Genomic DNA, 15571 nt, shown 5'->3' with positions numbered 1-15571 from the left:
GATTTACTATGTTCAACTAATCTTCCTGGGAGAACGTATTAGTGCAGCGGAATGGACCTGTGTGCATCATTCTCTGGAAACGTGAAGTGTTACTGAGTTTATAAGTGATCTTTATTACATTTGGAGATAATTAATCAGCCGAGTATGTAGGCCATTTAAGTCTTGCTACAATATAAGTACATTCAAGGACAGTATGACAAACAACCGTACCCCTTGTGGTACCCTTCCCCTTTGCCATTAACACTGCAGCTTTTATGTAGGAATCTTAACAATTTTTGTCTGATGGAAATGTTGGGAATATTGGGAATGTTACTCCTAAAGGATTACACACAGTGTTATAAATTGGGTCCCCTAGGATCCTGGGATATCGGGCACATTCTCCTTAACACCCACAGGTAGGTTGATGGCAGAGATGTATAAATCACATTAAGAGCCTTCAAATACTGGAATCCGAACAGACCCAATTATAAGTCAGGGAGCCATCGCATTATAGATCCCTTATGTTTTCTACCATAACTTAAACCTGCCTTGAAGGAAAACTCCAGTACTTAACAACTTATCCCCTATCCACAGGATAGGGGATAAGTGTCTAATCGTAGGGCGTCCGACCGCTGGGTGCCCAGCTCTCGCTATGCACGTAGCTTCCACCGATCTGTGCACTAAGCTGCCCCCTCCATGCATCTCTGTGGGAGAGCCGGAGATACAGCACTTGCGTATCTCCGGCTCTTCTATAGAGATACAAGGAGGGGGCGTGTCGGCCATCACTTCTTGCGCTGGTCAACACAGCTCCGTGCACAGAGCCGGGGCGCTGGGCAGGAGATTGCGGGGGTCCCAGCGATCAGACCCCCCGTGATCAGACATTTATCCACTATCCTGTGTTGTTAAAGGAGTACTCCGGCATGCACTTTTCTCATTTTATCCCGTCCGGGCTGCAAAATAAAAGAAAACACACTTTCTCTTACCTGCCAACGAGCCTCCGGAGCTCCGGTACACTCCGGTACAGTTGTTTGGTCCCCGGGCTGTATTCTTCTTACTTCCTGTTAGCCCGGCACGTTACACGGAGCTTCAGCCTATCACCAGCCGAGGCGGGACATTGCTGTAGCCGGTGATAGGCTGAAGCTCCGTGTGACGTGCCGGGCTAACAGGAAGTAAGAAGAATACAGCCCGGGGACCGAACACCTGTACCGGAGTGTACCGGAGCTCCGGGGGCTCGTTGGCAAGTAAGAGAAAGTTTGTTTTCTTTTATTTTGCAGCCCGGATGGGATAAAATGAGAAAAGTGCGTGCCGGAGTACTCCTTTAAGTACCGAAGTTCCCCTTTAAGCAGGCCATACACAAGATAATGTTCAGCCAAAATGGCCAATTTTTGCAACCCACCATTTATAAATTGTACGCTATCATTTCTGATGGCTGACAGCAGACTAATATGTGCCAAAAATTTAATCGGAAGCATTGAAAGCAAGTATATGGCATGATAGGCCAATCATTTGCCAGTGATTTGCCAGTTTAGCCTGGCATGTAGCTGGTGGGATGGATCATATGTACGATCCCACAGATGACTGTTTGCCAGTTTAATTTGGCGGATTGTTGGTGGGATTGCTCGTATAAATCATCACATGGTTGATTGATCGGTTGCAATGTGGTCCATCAAGGTCCCACATAGATGTCACTTCTATAAAAAAAAAATGTCAACAGGTAGGATATTTTTACCATATATTGTTATGTCCCAAAGATTTTTTTCATCTATTTCTGCTGGTGATGATATCATTATTGTAACCAAATTCCTAAACCATCCTGAAGTAATGGCTTAGCGGTTCTTGTGCTATTGTAGAAGTTTTATCAACAATTAATATTTTTTTAAATATTTTGAGCTGCCCCATCTAAGATCATCTAAGTTGCTTGTCATTTCAGTCTTCCTTCTTTGTTGAAGCAACGTTGTACCTCTCAACAAAATACTTAACCCTTATTGCTACAGAGACACGATTCCTTTACAATAGAAGGCAGAAATCTGGATATTGCAAGTTTCATAATCCCTATACAGAAAGCTGCAGTGTTTTGGATGCAGAATACTTGGGGGAAGGGCCTGCTTATTTTGCGCTGGCTTCCGCTGCTCTGTAAATGGAAGGTATGATATCTTACATCAAACAAAAAGATAAACCTGGGATCCAACATTGTAGAAAAGTAAATTACAAGAAAACAGTTATTTTATAATGGATTTTTTTGATATTTTAGGCCAAGTTTGAGTACTCAGTGAACTAGTGGTCAAACCATTGGCATTACATCCATAACTGTTAATAATCCCTATGACTTGTAACCCCAACACGATAAACGTTTCCTAATCCCCTTGTACAGTCATATATTTTATCCATTGAAACTCAATGTGACAATAGAATTGGACTCTTTTTTTTTTTGTTTTTTTAAATTCCTATGAAAAAAAAAATTAAAACAAAATATAAAAAAAAAAGAATGACTTCTCCCAAAAAGTTGTAATGAAGTGTAAAGGACTGGCACAGAGAGAAAAGTATTTTACATTAGGCCTTGTGTTTCTGCCATTGGTTTGAGTCCATCCTATAGACCAGGCACGTGCTAAGGCAGCAGAGACTCCACAACTGAGCGAGCAGGAATCGGCTTATGCTTTCTTCATTTTTTTTTGCCACATGTTCACAGACTTCACTGTCATCATTAATGGAAAACAACAAGTTGGGGTCATTTTCATTCCATAAGTCGATGTGGGAGATGTGGTTAGTAGTTGTTTTTAGTTTTTTTAGGTTTGTCAAATTCAAAAATACATTTTGGAAATGTTTTCTAAGTAAACCGAGTCAACGGCAGGTGGGTGTGTCTTTCAAATTATTTCCATGTTAGTTCCCAGAGGGTAGTCCTTTTTAGAAGGTGTCCTATCAAGGTGGTCTATGTTCCTCTTGTTAGTCTAGTGACAACATGTAGATGTTAAATAAAACATTGTGACAAACAAGGAAGGTCATCATGATAAAAGTTTCCCTTGATATCTAGTATACGGTCCAAGAAAACAAAAGTGTTGGTGAATGAGATATATACATAGTCCTTGACAAGGACTCTACCATCGTGAAGAGCTAAAGTTTCCATTGACTCTCCAATGCCAACATCACCCTTTAGTGGCATCCAAATATGGCCACCTTGTAATGAATGAGATGGGTGACAAGTTGATATCTGTAGTTCAGGCATTAGTATAAGGTAGGATGGCCCATCTCTCTTTTTTTTCCATTTGTGCTCTGTAGAGGGTTTTTAGCACACTGTTCCATTCTCAGGACGTGTTTTGGGGCAGTTGGTCCTCAGGACGGGCTGTACTGAAGGTGCTAATGTGCAGAAGAAGCCTGAGATTAACGTTAGGCCCAAGCCCCCCCAGGCACAGAACATGGACCATCCATAACCATGGCTGATGTCATCAGGTAGCCCGTACAGGAATCGAGGGTAACGGGAGAGCTCAAAGTTGATCCCCGCTACACAAGTGCACAGTGAAATAATACAGAAAGTCCCTGTGGGAAAACATTAAACAGAGAGTATTAGAAAACGCCATCGCCAATAGTTTTTCTAAGACATTCTGCTTTAGTCTAATAATAATATCAAAGTACATTGGGACACAGACAATGGCCCTAATTTAGTGTTGAGTGTTGTGTAGTTTTCTTTGTGGGTTTTAATTCCCTACAGTGTTTTTTTCCACGGTATTTACTAAGGTTTCACTACATTTTCCACTTTCCCTACACTTTGCTTTTTTTTTTTTTTTTTACAAATGCTCTGATCTGTCGGGCTTTCTCAGTAAAATGGATAGTTGGTCTGGTTTTTTTCAATTTCAATTGGCACACAACCCAACAAAACATGTCGGGTTTACAATAGTAATTCAGAGCCAATGTGTTTTAAGTTTTATTCAATCTGACACCAAACAATGTTCCTTTCACCTCTGAGGCCACTGTGGTATAAACTGTCAGCCATAAGGGTCCACCACACCATAACTTGCAGAATATCAGTGATGCTCCAATTTGACTCATATCATGGAAGGAGAGATCATTATATTGTCAATACCTTTCTATGGGGTGGTGGACCATCTATAAGGTACATGAAAGCACTTTAATTTGGTTGGTGTCCTCTTCTTTACCTACAGAGGCATTCAACTGAAGTGGTGCCCTTTCTTGCCTATAGGGTTCAGTATGTCCCTAATCTTATTAAAAGACAAATCTTGCATGGAAATAAAGACAATACAATGAGTGTGGCATGATGGACCCCATGTGGCCTTATAGGGTTCACCTTACAATACAGAATAGATGGCACTATGGATGTCACTATGAATACTCTCAGTACTGTTTTAAAGGGATACTCCTCCCCTAGACATCATATCCTCTATCCAAAGCATAGGGGATAAGATGTCTGATCGCGGGGGTCCCGCCGCTGGGGACTACCAAGCTCTCCCTGCTGCACCTAGTGTTCCTATAGAGCATTGGGTGCAGAGCCGGAGGCTCGTGACGTCACGGCCACGCCCCACTCGTGACGGCATGGCCATGCCCCTTCAATGCAAGTCTATGGGAGGGGGCGTGATGTCACGCCCCCTCCAATAGACTTGCATTTAGGGGTCGTGGCCGTGACATCACAAGCCTCTGTCCCACATCGCCAGTCATCTGCGATCCCCTGCTATCAGACAACTTATCCCCTATCCTTTGAGGATAAGTCTAGGGGCGGAGTACCCTTTTAAGCATATAAACAAGAAGGCTTTAGAAGTACAACTACGTTATTCATTTCCTCCCAGAGATGTGTCCAGATCTTTAACTATTTGGAGCAATAACTGAATTGCCGCCACTCCCGCCCCCCTACCGTAACTGGTAGTGGGGAGACTGCAGGGATGGACTGCATATGTGTTGAGATGTTGCCTTCTTCAGTCGGAGCAGGGAGCCATTTAAAGCGGAGACCACCCCTGCCTATTAGGTTATAGGTGTTGAGCCAACGTACCTCCCATGAGGAAGAGCAGACCAGCAACATATTGCATGAGCCCCCTATCCCAGCAGCAGCCCAGCACTCCGATGACCCAGCCGAACAGAATGATGGCCACGGCCATTCCCATGAATCCAGCTGTCATCCTGCGTAAATCTGTGGAGATAAAAACAGAATGGACTGAATAACGATAACACAAGACTGAAATATATTAGAATTGTATACGGTATTAGAATCCTCAAATCTCCATAATTCTATAAAGCAGTTGTTCTGGTCAATATCCATTTCTGGAAAATCTTAGTGACGACCAATTAAGTTTCCCCTACAGCTTCTCCCCTTAGGGGGTCACTCTGACTATACTCAATGGCAAATCTGCCTAGTTCCTGTGTAATCATGTCAAGAATAAGTAAGTGACCCAACTGGTTACGTAGAATAATTCTATGTAGAAACTGTAGAGTGATAATGCAAAATGAAGCACATCCCTTAATTTTTAATAGGCAGGATATATGTGGCGGAGTCGCCTTTAGGTCCTCTGAAGCTGGCCATACACATAAGATAGCTGTCAGCTGACAGCGATCTCATTCAGTTTTCGCTGCATTTTAAAGGGGTACTCCAACGTCAGGTAGAAAACATAAAAAAATGCTGCAGAAGTATATACCTGTCTACCCCAGTTCTGAAACTTAAAAATTTAGGGGTTCATAGTCCTGTACTTCCTAGTTTTTACTTGCTGGTAGAGCAGCTGCAATTCTTAGAAAGCATTAGGTTCTCTCAGCCCTTCATCACAGCCTTCCCACCCTCCCTACTATTCGTCCACAGCACTCCTGCCAGTTCCCCTCCCAGAGCTGCAGCAGAACATCTCATTTTACAGTTTACTATTGCACAATGAGGTTGCAGCACCGGCTGTATTCATTCCCTGTCTGCTCTACCGGACAAATCTGGCAGAGGCTTATCTCCCTAAGAGTAAGAAGATTGGGCAGCTGAATTTAAATTGCCTGATCCTTTTCGCCATTGGTGTAGTCAGAAGGCCATCAAATACTTAAGATGGTCGGCAAGTCCTACCGAAATTGGCAAGTTTGATGAAACCCATACAGAAATTAAACTGGAAATGACATAACTTGTCATTACATCTGCTGTATATGGAATCCTTTTTTTAATAGGCTTCTGTGATGTATTATGTCTCAGCATGTCTATGCATTGCATAATGCTGCTGCGTGTGGCAGGGAAGGGTTAAACGCAGGTTGAGGTATTTTCAAGGCTTTGTAAGCACATTACACATTAATGAATGCATTCAGCGCACCGCATACTGCAGCCCCGGGGGTCTGACAACAGAACACGCTGCTGTCTATGGCCGTGTAGAGATGTATAGTCGACATGGGGAGAACTGCTCAACCTTTTCACCATCCATAGCCTCATCTATAAAGGGTCTGTGCTGCAGAGCTTTGCTATAGTCCTGCATTATAAACATCGCTGTATACATCCTATGTAATGAAGTGTTAATGTAACAATTCTCTATTTACAAATAATGATAATCACACACCACACATTTTGTCTCATTGCCATCTATTATAATCAATACATTTAGTTGGATGCCAATAAAGCTCCTCCTTCACCTTGTAAAAGAGGTTATGCAGCAGCTTAGGCAGAGACCTTGTTGCAACCACTGTTTATTTTTCTTTTCTCAAAGGGGTTCTGAAGCAGCTGTACTGAGTATTATAATCTGCTGCAGAACCTCTCAAGCGATCTGCCTCACTAAGTCAACCCCTGTGTATACTGCATGCCAGAACCAACAGTCAGATGACTTGTAATACTTTATTTCTTGGTGTGGCCCTCCATGACTTCCTCAGAAACATCAGTTTTTTTATCAGGAATTTCAGAGCATTCAGCACTATATACACAGAAGATATTATTATATCATATATAAGAATATAACTACTATAATACTGCTCCTATATACAAGGATATAACTACTATAATACTGCTCCTATATACAAGAATATAACTACTATAATACTGCTCCTATATACAAGAATATAACTACTATAATACTGCCACCTATATACAGGAATATAACTACTATAATACTGCTCCTATATACAAGAATATAACTACTATAATACTGCCCCTATATACAAGAATATAACTACTATAATACTGTCCCTATATACAAGAATATAACTACTATAATACTGTCCCTATATACAAGAATATAACTACTATAATACTGCTCCTATATACAAGAATATAACTACTATAATACTGCCCCTATATACAAGAATATAACTACTATAATACTGTCCCTATATACAAGAATATAACTACTATAATACTGCTCCTATATACAAGAATATAACTACTATAATACTGTCCCTATATACAAGAATATAACTACTATAATACTGCTCCTATATACAAGAATATAACTACTATAATACTGCCACCTATATACAGGAATATAACTACTATAATACTGCTCCTATATACAAGACTATAACTACTATAATACTGCCCCCTATATACAGGAATATAACTACTATAATACTGCCACCTATATACAGGAATATAACTACTATAATACTGCTCCTATATACAAGAATATAACTACTATAATACTGCACCTATATACAGGAATATAACTACTATAATACTGCTCCTATATACAAGACTATAACTACTATAATACTGCCCCCTATATACAGGAATATAACTACTATAATACTGCCACCTATATACAGGAATATAACTACTATAATACTGCTCCTATATACAAGACTATAACTACTATAATACTGCCCCCTATATACAAGAATATAACTACTATAATACTGCTCCTGTATACAAGAATATAACTACTATAATACTGCTCCTATATACAAGAATATAACTACTATAATACTGCCACATATATAGTCCTTTGCGGTGCTACACGTGAAGGAGTAACTGAATCCAAATGCACAATATAGACAAAAAGACAGAGCACACACCTGTATGACTTGCTAGTGAAGTTTATTCTCGGATAACATCCACGTAATTCAGCAACCCATCACCCCGTGTTCCTAGCAGAGCTTGGAGCTGCAGGAGCTACACACATTCTTTTTGTCTATATTGTGCATTTATAACTACTATAATATTTCTCCTATATACAAGAATATAACTACTATAATACTGCTCCTATATTCAAGAATATAACTACTATAATACTGCCCCTATATACAAGAATATAACTACTATAATACTGTCCCTATATACAATAATATAACTACTATAATACTGCTCCTATATACAAGAATATAACTACTATAATACTGCCTCCTATATACAAGAATATAACTACTATAATACTGCTCCTATATACAATAATATAACTACTATAATGCTGCTCCTATATACAAGAATATAACTACTATAATACTGCTCCTATATACAAGAATATAACTACTATAATACTGCTCCAATATACAAGAATATAACTACTATAATACTGCTCCCTACATACAAGAATATTACTACTATAATACTGCTCCTATATACAAGAATATAACTACTATAATACTGCTCCTATATACAAGAATATAACTACTATAATACTGCTCCTATATACAAGAATATAACTACTATAATACTGCTCCTATATACAAGAATATAACTACTATAATACTGCCCCTATATACAAGAATATAACTACTATAATACTGCTCCTATATACAAGAATATAACTACTATAATACTGCTCCAATATACAAGAATATAACTACTATAATACTACTCCCTACATACAAGAATATAACTACTATAATACTGCTCCAATATACAAGAATATAACTACTATAATACTGCTCCTATATACAAGAATATAACTACTATAATACTGCTCCTATATACAAGAATATAACTACTATAATACTGCTCCTATATACAAGAATATAACTACTATAATACTGCCTCCTATATACAAGAATATAACTACTATAATACTGCTCCTATATACAAGAATATAACTACTATAATACTACCTCCTATATACAAGAATATAACTACTATAATACTGCTCCTATATACAAGAATATAACTACTATAATACTGCTCCTATATACAAGAACATAACTACTATAATACTGCTCCTATATACAAGAATATACCTACTATAATACTGCTCCTATATACAAGAATATAATTACTATAATACTGCTCCTATATACAAGAATATAACTACTATAATACTGCTCCTATATACAAGAATATAACTACTATAATACTGCCTCCTATATACAAGAATATAACTACTATAATACTGCTCCTATATACAAGAATATAACTACTATAATACTGCTCCTATATACAAGAATATAACTACTATAATACTGCTCCTATATACAAGAATATAACTACTATAATACTGCCTCCTATATACAAGAATATAACTACTATAATACTGCCTCCTATATACAAGAATATAACTGCTATAATACTGCTCCTATATACAAGAATATAACTACTATAATACTACCTCCTATATACAAGAATATAACTACTATAATATTGCCCCTATATACAAGAATATAACTACTATAATACTGTTCCTATATACAAGAATAATACTACTATAATGTCTCGCTGATACGGAAAAAAAAATTCTGTATGACAGGTCCACTTTAATTCTCTTTTTTGTCTATAGCAGAAATCCTGACAGGACCTCTGAGATGTTGTGTCTACAATGTCATCAGCAGAATCTCAAACAGTTTTTTAGCTGACGCCCCTGACCTGGTAGACTTCCTTTTTAAATTAGTATTGACAAGGTCCTAATGTTTCCTGACACCTATTTACATACTTAGGGTACGTTCACACGTACGCAAATTTGATGTGCAGGATTTGATGCTGCTGATTTCAATGTAAACTAAATTAGTTACAAATTCTGCGCAGGATCCTGTATGTGTCAAATGCACAACTGCAACACAGCAGGACAAGGCTCCTCCACAACCAAGGACACCGCTGCTGTTCCCAGATGGTTTTTACAGTATGTTGACCAAACCTCCATGGTGGGGAGGGGGGGCAAGCATACCTGTTAGGAACCCCTAATAAGTCCTTCAGTCTTCCTCTCCTTTCTTCTTACCCCCCCCCCCCCCCCAAAAAAAAAAAAAATACTCTTAACCTGCTAAGTGCATATTTACACAACAGTATTTCAGAACGGAGAAATTCTTGCTTGGGAATTCTTGTACAGCATCCCCCCATCGTTCCGGTGCACCGCATACACTACTGAGTTTCAAATTCTGGACTCTGATGAAAGGATAAACAGGTTTGTTCTTTTGGCAGAATCTGCTCGGATATGCATTGCCATGACTAGTGACGTGGGAGCTGTTTCTGTCTTTTGGACGTAGTGTAAATGTACCCTAACTGCATATCCCGAGCTCAGCTTAGGGCAGTGGGACTGCAGAGATAGCTGCTACACTAAAGGTTATAGATGAGGCTACAGCCATGATCTTGGACTTGTTGTAGAGTCACTTATCCTGTCTGTTTGCTAGAGGGCCCGTTAGCTTTGCTCTTATCCCTAAAGCATCTACTTGTGTTCATACTACCACTGTAGTGGGACATGCCAAAAAACTTGTTACCTAGACCTGGAATTTGGGAGCTGCTGTTGGATGATGTTCCCTGACCAGAGCCTAACTCTCTAACATGTGTTTTAGGTCCCTCCTCTGTCCCTTGGGATTTGGCTGAAGACAGGACAGCCATTAGCCTTTAATTGGTTGAAGGGTGGACATGTGACACAATTCCAGCAATACATAGTACAGATTTTGGGTACAAAAGTGAAGATTCTGAGGACAGCTAACCCCTTACTCTTGCATTGGCTCAGTGCATCCAGAAGACCTATACATATATAGAAAAATAAACCCGAGACAGAGCTGGGGACCTTTGAGGCAACAGCCACCCGAATGGTGTTCATGCAAGCAAAAGGTGACCCCGCTCTGAGACATCACAGTTCTCCTCCTGTCCTTGCATAAACTAAGAGGCAACAGCCACCTGAACAGTGTTCATGGTAGCAAAAGGTGACCCTGCTCCGGAACACCACAACCTTTGTCACGATGCCGGCTGGCAGGTAGTGGACCCTCTGTGCCAGAGAGGGATTGGCGTGGACCGTGCTAGTGGACCGGTTCTAAGCCACTACTGGTTTTCACCAGAGCCCGCCGCAAAGCGGGATGGTCTTGCTGCGGCGGTAGTGACCAGGTCGTATCCACTAGCAACGGCTCACCTCTCTGGCTGCTGAAGATAGGCGCGGTACAAGGGAGTAGGCAGAAGCAAGGTCGGACGTAGCAGAAGGTCGGGGCAGGCAGCAAGGATCGTAGTCAGGGGCAACGGCAGAAGGTCTGGAAACACTGGCAAGGGACACACAAGGAACGCTTTCACTGGCACTAAGGCAACAAGATCCGGCAAGGGAGTGCAAGGGAAGTGAGGTAATATAGGGAGTGCACAGGTGATAACTCTAATTGGAACCACTGCGCCAATCAGCGGCGCAGTGGCCCTTTAAATCGCAGAGACCCGGCGCGCGCGCGCCCTAGGGAGCGGGGCCGCGCGCGCCGGGACAGAACAGACGGGGAGCGAGTCAGGTAGGAGAGCCGGGGTGCGCATCGCGAGCGGGCGCTACCCGCATCGCGAATCGCATCCCGGCTAGCAGCAGGATCGCAGCGCCCCGGGTCAGAGGACGTGACCGGGGCGCTGCAGCGGAGGAGGTGAAGCGAGCGCTCCGGGGAGGAGCGGGAACCCGGAGCGCTCGGCGTAACAGTACCCCCCCCCTTGGGTCTCCCCCTCTTCTTGGAGCCTGAGAACCTGAGGAGCAGACTTTTGTCAAGGATGTTGTCCTCAGGTTCCCAGGATCTCTCTTCAGGACCACAACCCTCCCAGTCTACTAAAAAAAAATTTTTTCCTCTGACCTTTTTGGCAGCCAAAATCTCCTTGACCGAGAAGACGTCCGAGGAGCCGGAAACAGGAGTGGGAGGAACAGATTTGGGAGAAAAACGGTTGAGGATGAGTGGTTTGAGAAGAGAGACGTGAAAGGCATTAGGGATACGAAGAGAAGGAGGAAGAAGAAGTTTATAAGAGACAGGATTAATTTGACACAGAATTTTGAAAGGACCAAGATAGCGTGGTCCCAACTTGTAGCTAGGGACACGGAAGCGGACATATTTAGCGGAGAGCCATACCTTGTCTCCAGGGGAAAAAACGGGGGGAGCTCTTCTTTTCTTATCCGCGAACCTCTTCATGCGTGAAGAAGCCTGTAAGAGAGAATTTTGGGTCTCTCTCCATATAATGGAAAGGTCACGAGAAATTTCATCCACAGCGGGCAGACCAGAGGGCAAGGGGGTAGGGAGGGGGGGAAGAGGGTGACGGCCGTACACCACGAAAAATGGGGATTTGGAGGAAGATTCAGAGACCCTGAAGTTATACGAGAATTCGGCCCATGGAAGGAGATCTGCCCAGTCATCCTGGCGGGAGGAAACAAAATGTCGCAAATAATCACCCAGGATCTGGTTAATTCTTTCTACTTGTCCATTGGACTGGGGATGATATGCAGAGGAAAAATTTAATTTAATCTTGAGTTGTTTACAGAGAGCTCTCCAGAATTTAGACACGAATTGGACCCCTCTATCCGAGACAATCTGCGTAGGCAACCCGTGAAGACGAAAAATGTGTACAAAAAATTGTTTAGCCAACTGAGGCGCAGAAGGAAGACCAGGAAGAGGAATGAAATGTGCCATTTTGGAGAATCGATCAACGACCACCCAAATAACGGTGTTGCCACGGGAAGGGGGTAAATCAGTAATAAAATCCATACCAATCAGAGACCAAGGCTGTTCGGGGACAGGCAGAGGATGAAGAAAACCAGCGGGCTTCTGGCGAGGAGTCTTATCCCGGGCACAGATAGTGCAGGCTCGCACAAAGTCCCCAACATCCGTCTCCAGAGTTGGCCACCAATAGAAGCGGGAGATGAGTTGCACAGATTTCTTGATGCCCGCATGACCTGCGAGATGGGAGGAGTGACCCCATTTGAGGATTCCGAGGCGTTGGCGTGGAGAAACAAAGGTCTTTCCTGGAGGAGTCTGTCTGATGGAGGCAGGAGAAGTGGAGATCAGGCAGTCAGGTGGAATGATGTGTTGCGGAGGGAGATCAACTTCTGAGGCATCCGAGGAACGAGAGAGAGCATCGGCTCTAATGTTCTTATCGGCAGGACGAAAGTGAATCTCAAAATTAAATCGGGCAAAGAACAGAGACCACCGGGCCTGGCGAGGATTCAGCCGTTGGGCCGACTGGAGGTAGGAGAGGTTCTTGTGGTCGGTGTAGATAATAACAGGAAATCTTGATCCCTCCAGCAGATGCCTCCATTCCTCAAGTGCTAATTTAATGGCTAGAAGTTCTCGATCCCCGATGGAGTAGTTCCTCTCCGCTGGAGAGAAGGTCCTAGAGAAAAAACCACAAGTGACAGCATGCCCGGAAGGATTTTTTTGTAGAAGAACAGCTCCAGCTCCTACTGAGGAGGCATCAACCTCCAATAGGAAGGGTTTGGAAGGGTCAGGTCTGGAGAGCACGGGAGCCGAAGAAAAGGCAGACTTGAGTTGTTTAAAGGAGTCTTCTGCTTGAGGAGGCCAGGACTTGGGATCAGCATTTTTCTTGGTTAAAGCCACGATAGGAGCCACAATGGTAGAAAAATGTGGAATAAATTGCCTGTAATAATTGGCGAACCCCAAAAAGCGTTGGATAGCACGGAGTCCGGAGGGGCGTGGCCAATTTAAGACGGCAGAGAGTTTGTCTGGATCCATCTGTAGTCCCTGGCCAGAGACCAAATATCCTAGAAAAGGAAGAGATTGGCATTCAAACAGACATTTCTCAATTTTGGCATAGAGTTGGTTGTCACGAAGTCTCTGAAGAACCATACGGACATGCCGGCGGTGTTCCTCTAGATTGGCAGAAAAAATTAGGATATCGTCCAGATATACCACAACACAGGAGTATAATAGATCACGAAAAATTTCATTGACAAAGTCTTGGAAGACGGCAGGGGCATTGCACAGTCCAAAGGGCATGACCAGATACTCAAAGTGTCCATCTCTGGTGTTAAATGCCGTTTTCCACTCGTCCCCCTCTCTGATGCGGATGAGGTTATAGGCGCCTCTTAAGTCCAATTTAGTGAAGATGTGGGCACCTTGGAGGCGATCAAAGAGTTCAGAGATGAGGGGTAAGGGGTAGCGGTTCTTAACCGTGATTTTATTAAGACCGCGGTAGTCAATGCAAGGACGTAGGGAGCCATCTTTTTTGGAGACAAAGAAAAATCCGGCTCCGGCAGGAGAGGAGGATTTACGGATAAAGCCCCTTTTTAGATTCTCCTGGACGTATTCGGACATGGCAAGAGTCTCTGGGGCAGAGAGAGGATAAATTCTGCCCCGGGGTGGAGTAGTACCCGGGAGGAGGTCGATAGGGCAATCATAAGGCCTGTGAGGAGGTAGAGTCTCAGCTTGTTTTTTGCAGAAAACATCCGCGAAGTCCATATAGGCCTTGGGGAGACCGGTTACTGGAGGAACCACAGAGTTACGGCAAGGGTTACTGGGAACCGGTTTTAGACAGTTCTTGGAACAAGAGGACCCCCAACTCTTGATCTCCCCAGTGGACCAATCCAGGGTTGGGGAATGAAGTTGAAGCCAGGGAAGTCCAAGGAGAATCTCCGAGGTGCAATTGGGGAGGACCAAAAGTTCAATCCTCTCATGATGAGATCCGATGCTCATAAGAAGGGGCTCCGTGCGGAAACGTATGGTACAGTCCAATCTTTCATTATTTACACAATTGATGTAGAGGGGTCTGGCGAGACTGGTCACTGGGATGTTGAACCTGTTGACGAGAGAGGCCAAAATAAAATTTCCTGCAGAACCAGAGTCCAAGAAGGCCACTGTAGAGAAGGAGAAGGCAGAAGCAGACATCCGCACAGGCACAGTAAGACGTGGAGAAGCAGAGTAGACATCAAGGACTGTCTCACTTTTGTGCGGAGTCAGCGTACGTCTTTCCAGGCGGGGAGGACGGATAGGACAATCCCTCAGGAAGTGTTCGGTACTAGCACAGTACAGGCAGAGGTTCTCCATACGGCGTCGTGTCCTCTCTTGAGGTGTCAGGCGAGACCGGTCGACCTGCATAGCCTCCACGGCGGGAGGCACAGGAACAGATTGCAGGGGACCAGAGGAGAGAGGAGCCGAGGAGACGAAACGCCTCGTGCGAACAGAGTCCATATCTTGGCGGAGTTCCTGACGCCTTTCAGAAAAATGCATGTCAATGCGAGTGGCTAGGTGAATAAGTTCATGTAGATTAGCAGGAATTTCTCGTGCGGCCAGAACATCTTTAATGTTGCTGGATAGGCCTTTTTTGAAGGTCGCGCAGAGGGCCTCATTATTCCAGGACAATTCTGAAGCAAGTGTACGGAATTGTACGGCATACTCGCCAACGGAAGAATTACCCTGGACCAGGTTCAACAGGGCAGTCTGTTGTGACTGCTGGGCGACCACCGTGGTGAGGTCAGCGACAACTGGCAGAGGAACTTCAGCGGGATCCATGGCCGGATCTACTGTCACGATGCCGGCTGGCAGGTAG

At 43.1% G+C, this 15571-nt stretch overlaps 1 protein-coding gene across 1 annotated transcript in view; it reads right to left on the bottom strand.

The window, feature by feature from the left end:
• Nucleotides 1-3238: 3238 nt before the first annotated feature.
• The window catches only part of TMEM178B (transmembrane protein 178B), a 281216-nt gene continuing 268883 nt past the window's right edge, over nt 3239-15571 (bottom strand). Inside the window, exons 4-5 of the mRNA XM_056517768.1 lie at nt 4973-5110; nt 3239-3510 (exon numbers count right to left, since the gene is read on the bottom strand). Coding sequence (XP_056373743.1) covers nt 3260-3510; nt 4973-5110 — 389 coding nt within the window. The 3' untranslated portion in view covers nt 3239-3259. The remainder of the gene's footprint in view (nt 3511-4972; nt 5111-15571) is intronic.

This window comes from Hyla sarda, chromosome 4, assembly GCF_029499605.1.
Source record: "Hyla sarda isolate aHylSar1 chromosome 4, aHylSar1.hap1, whole genome shotgun sequence".
NCBI classification, from domain to species: domain Eukaryota; kingdom Metazoa; phylum Chordata; class Amphibia; order Anura; family Hylidae; genus Hyla; species Hyla sarda.
The sequence above is the reverse complement of the archived record's forward strand: the minus strand, read 5'-3'. Positions and strand labels throughout refer to the sequence as shown.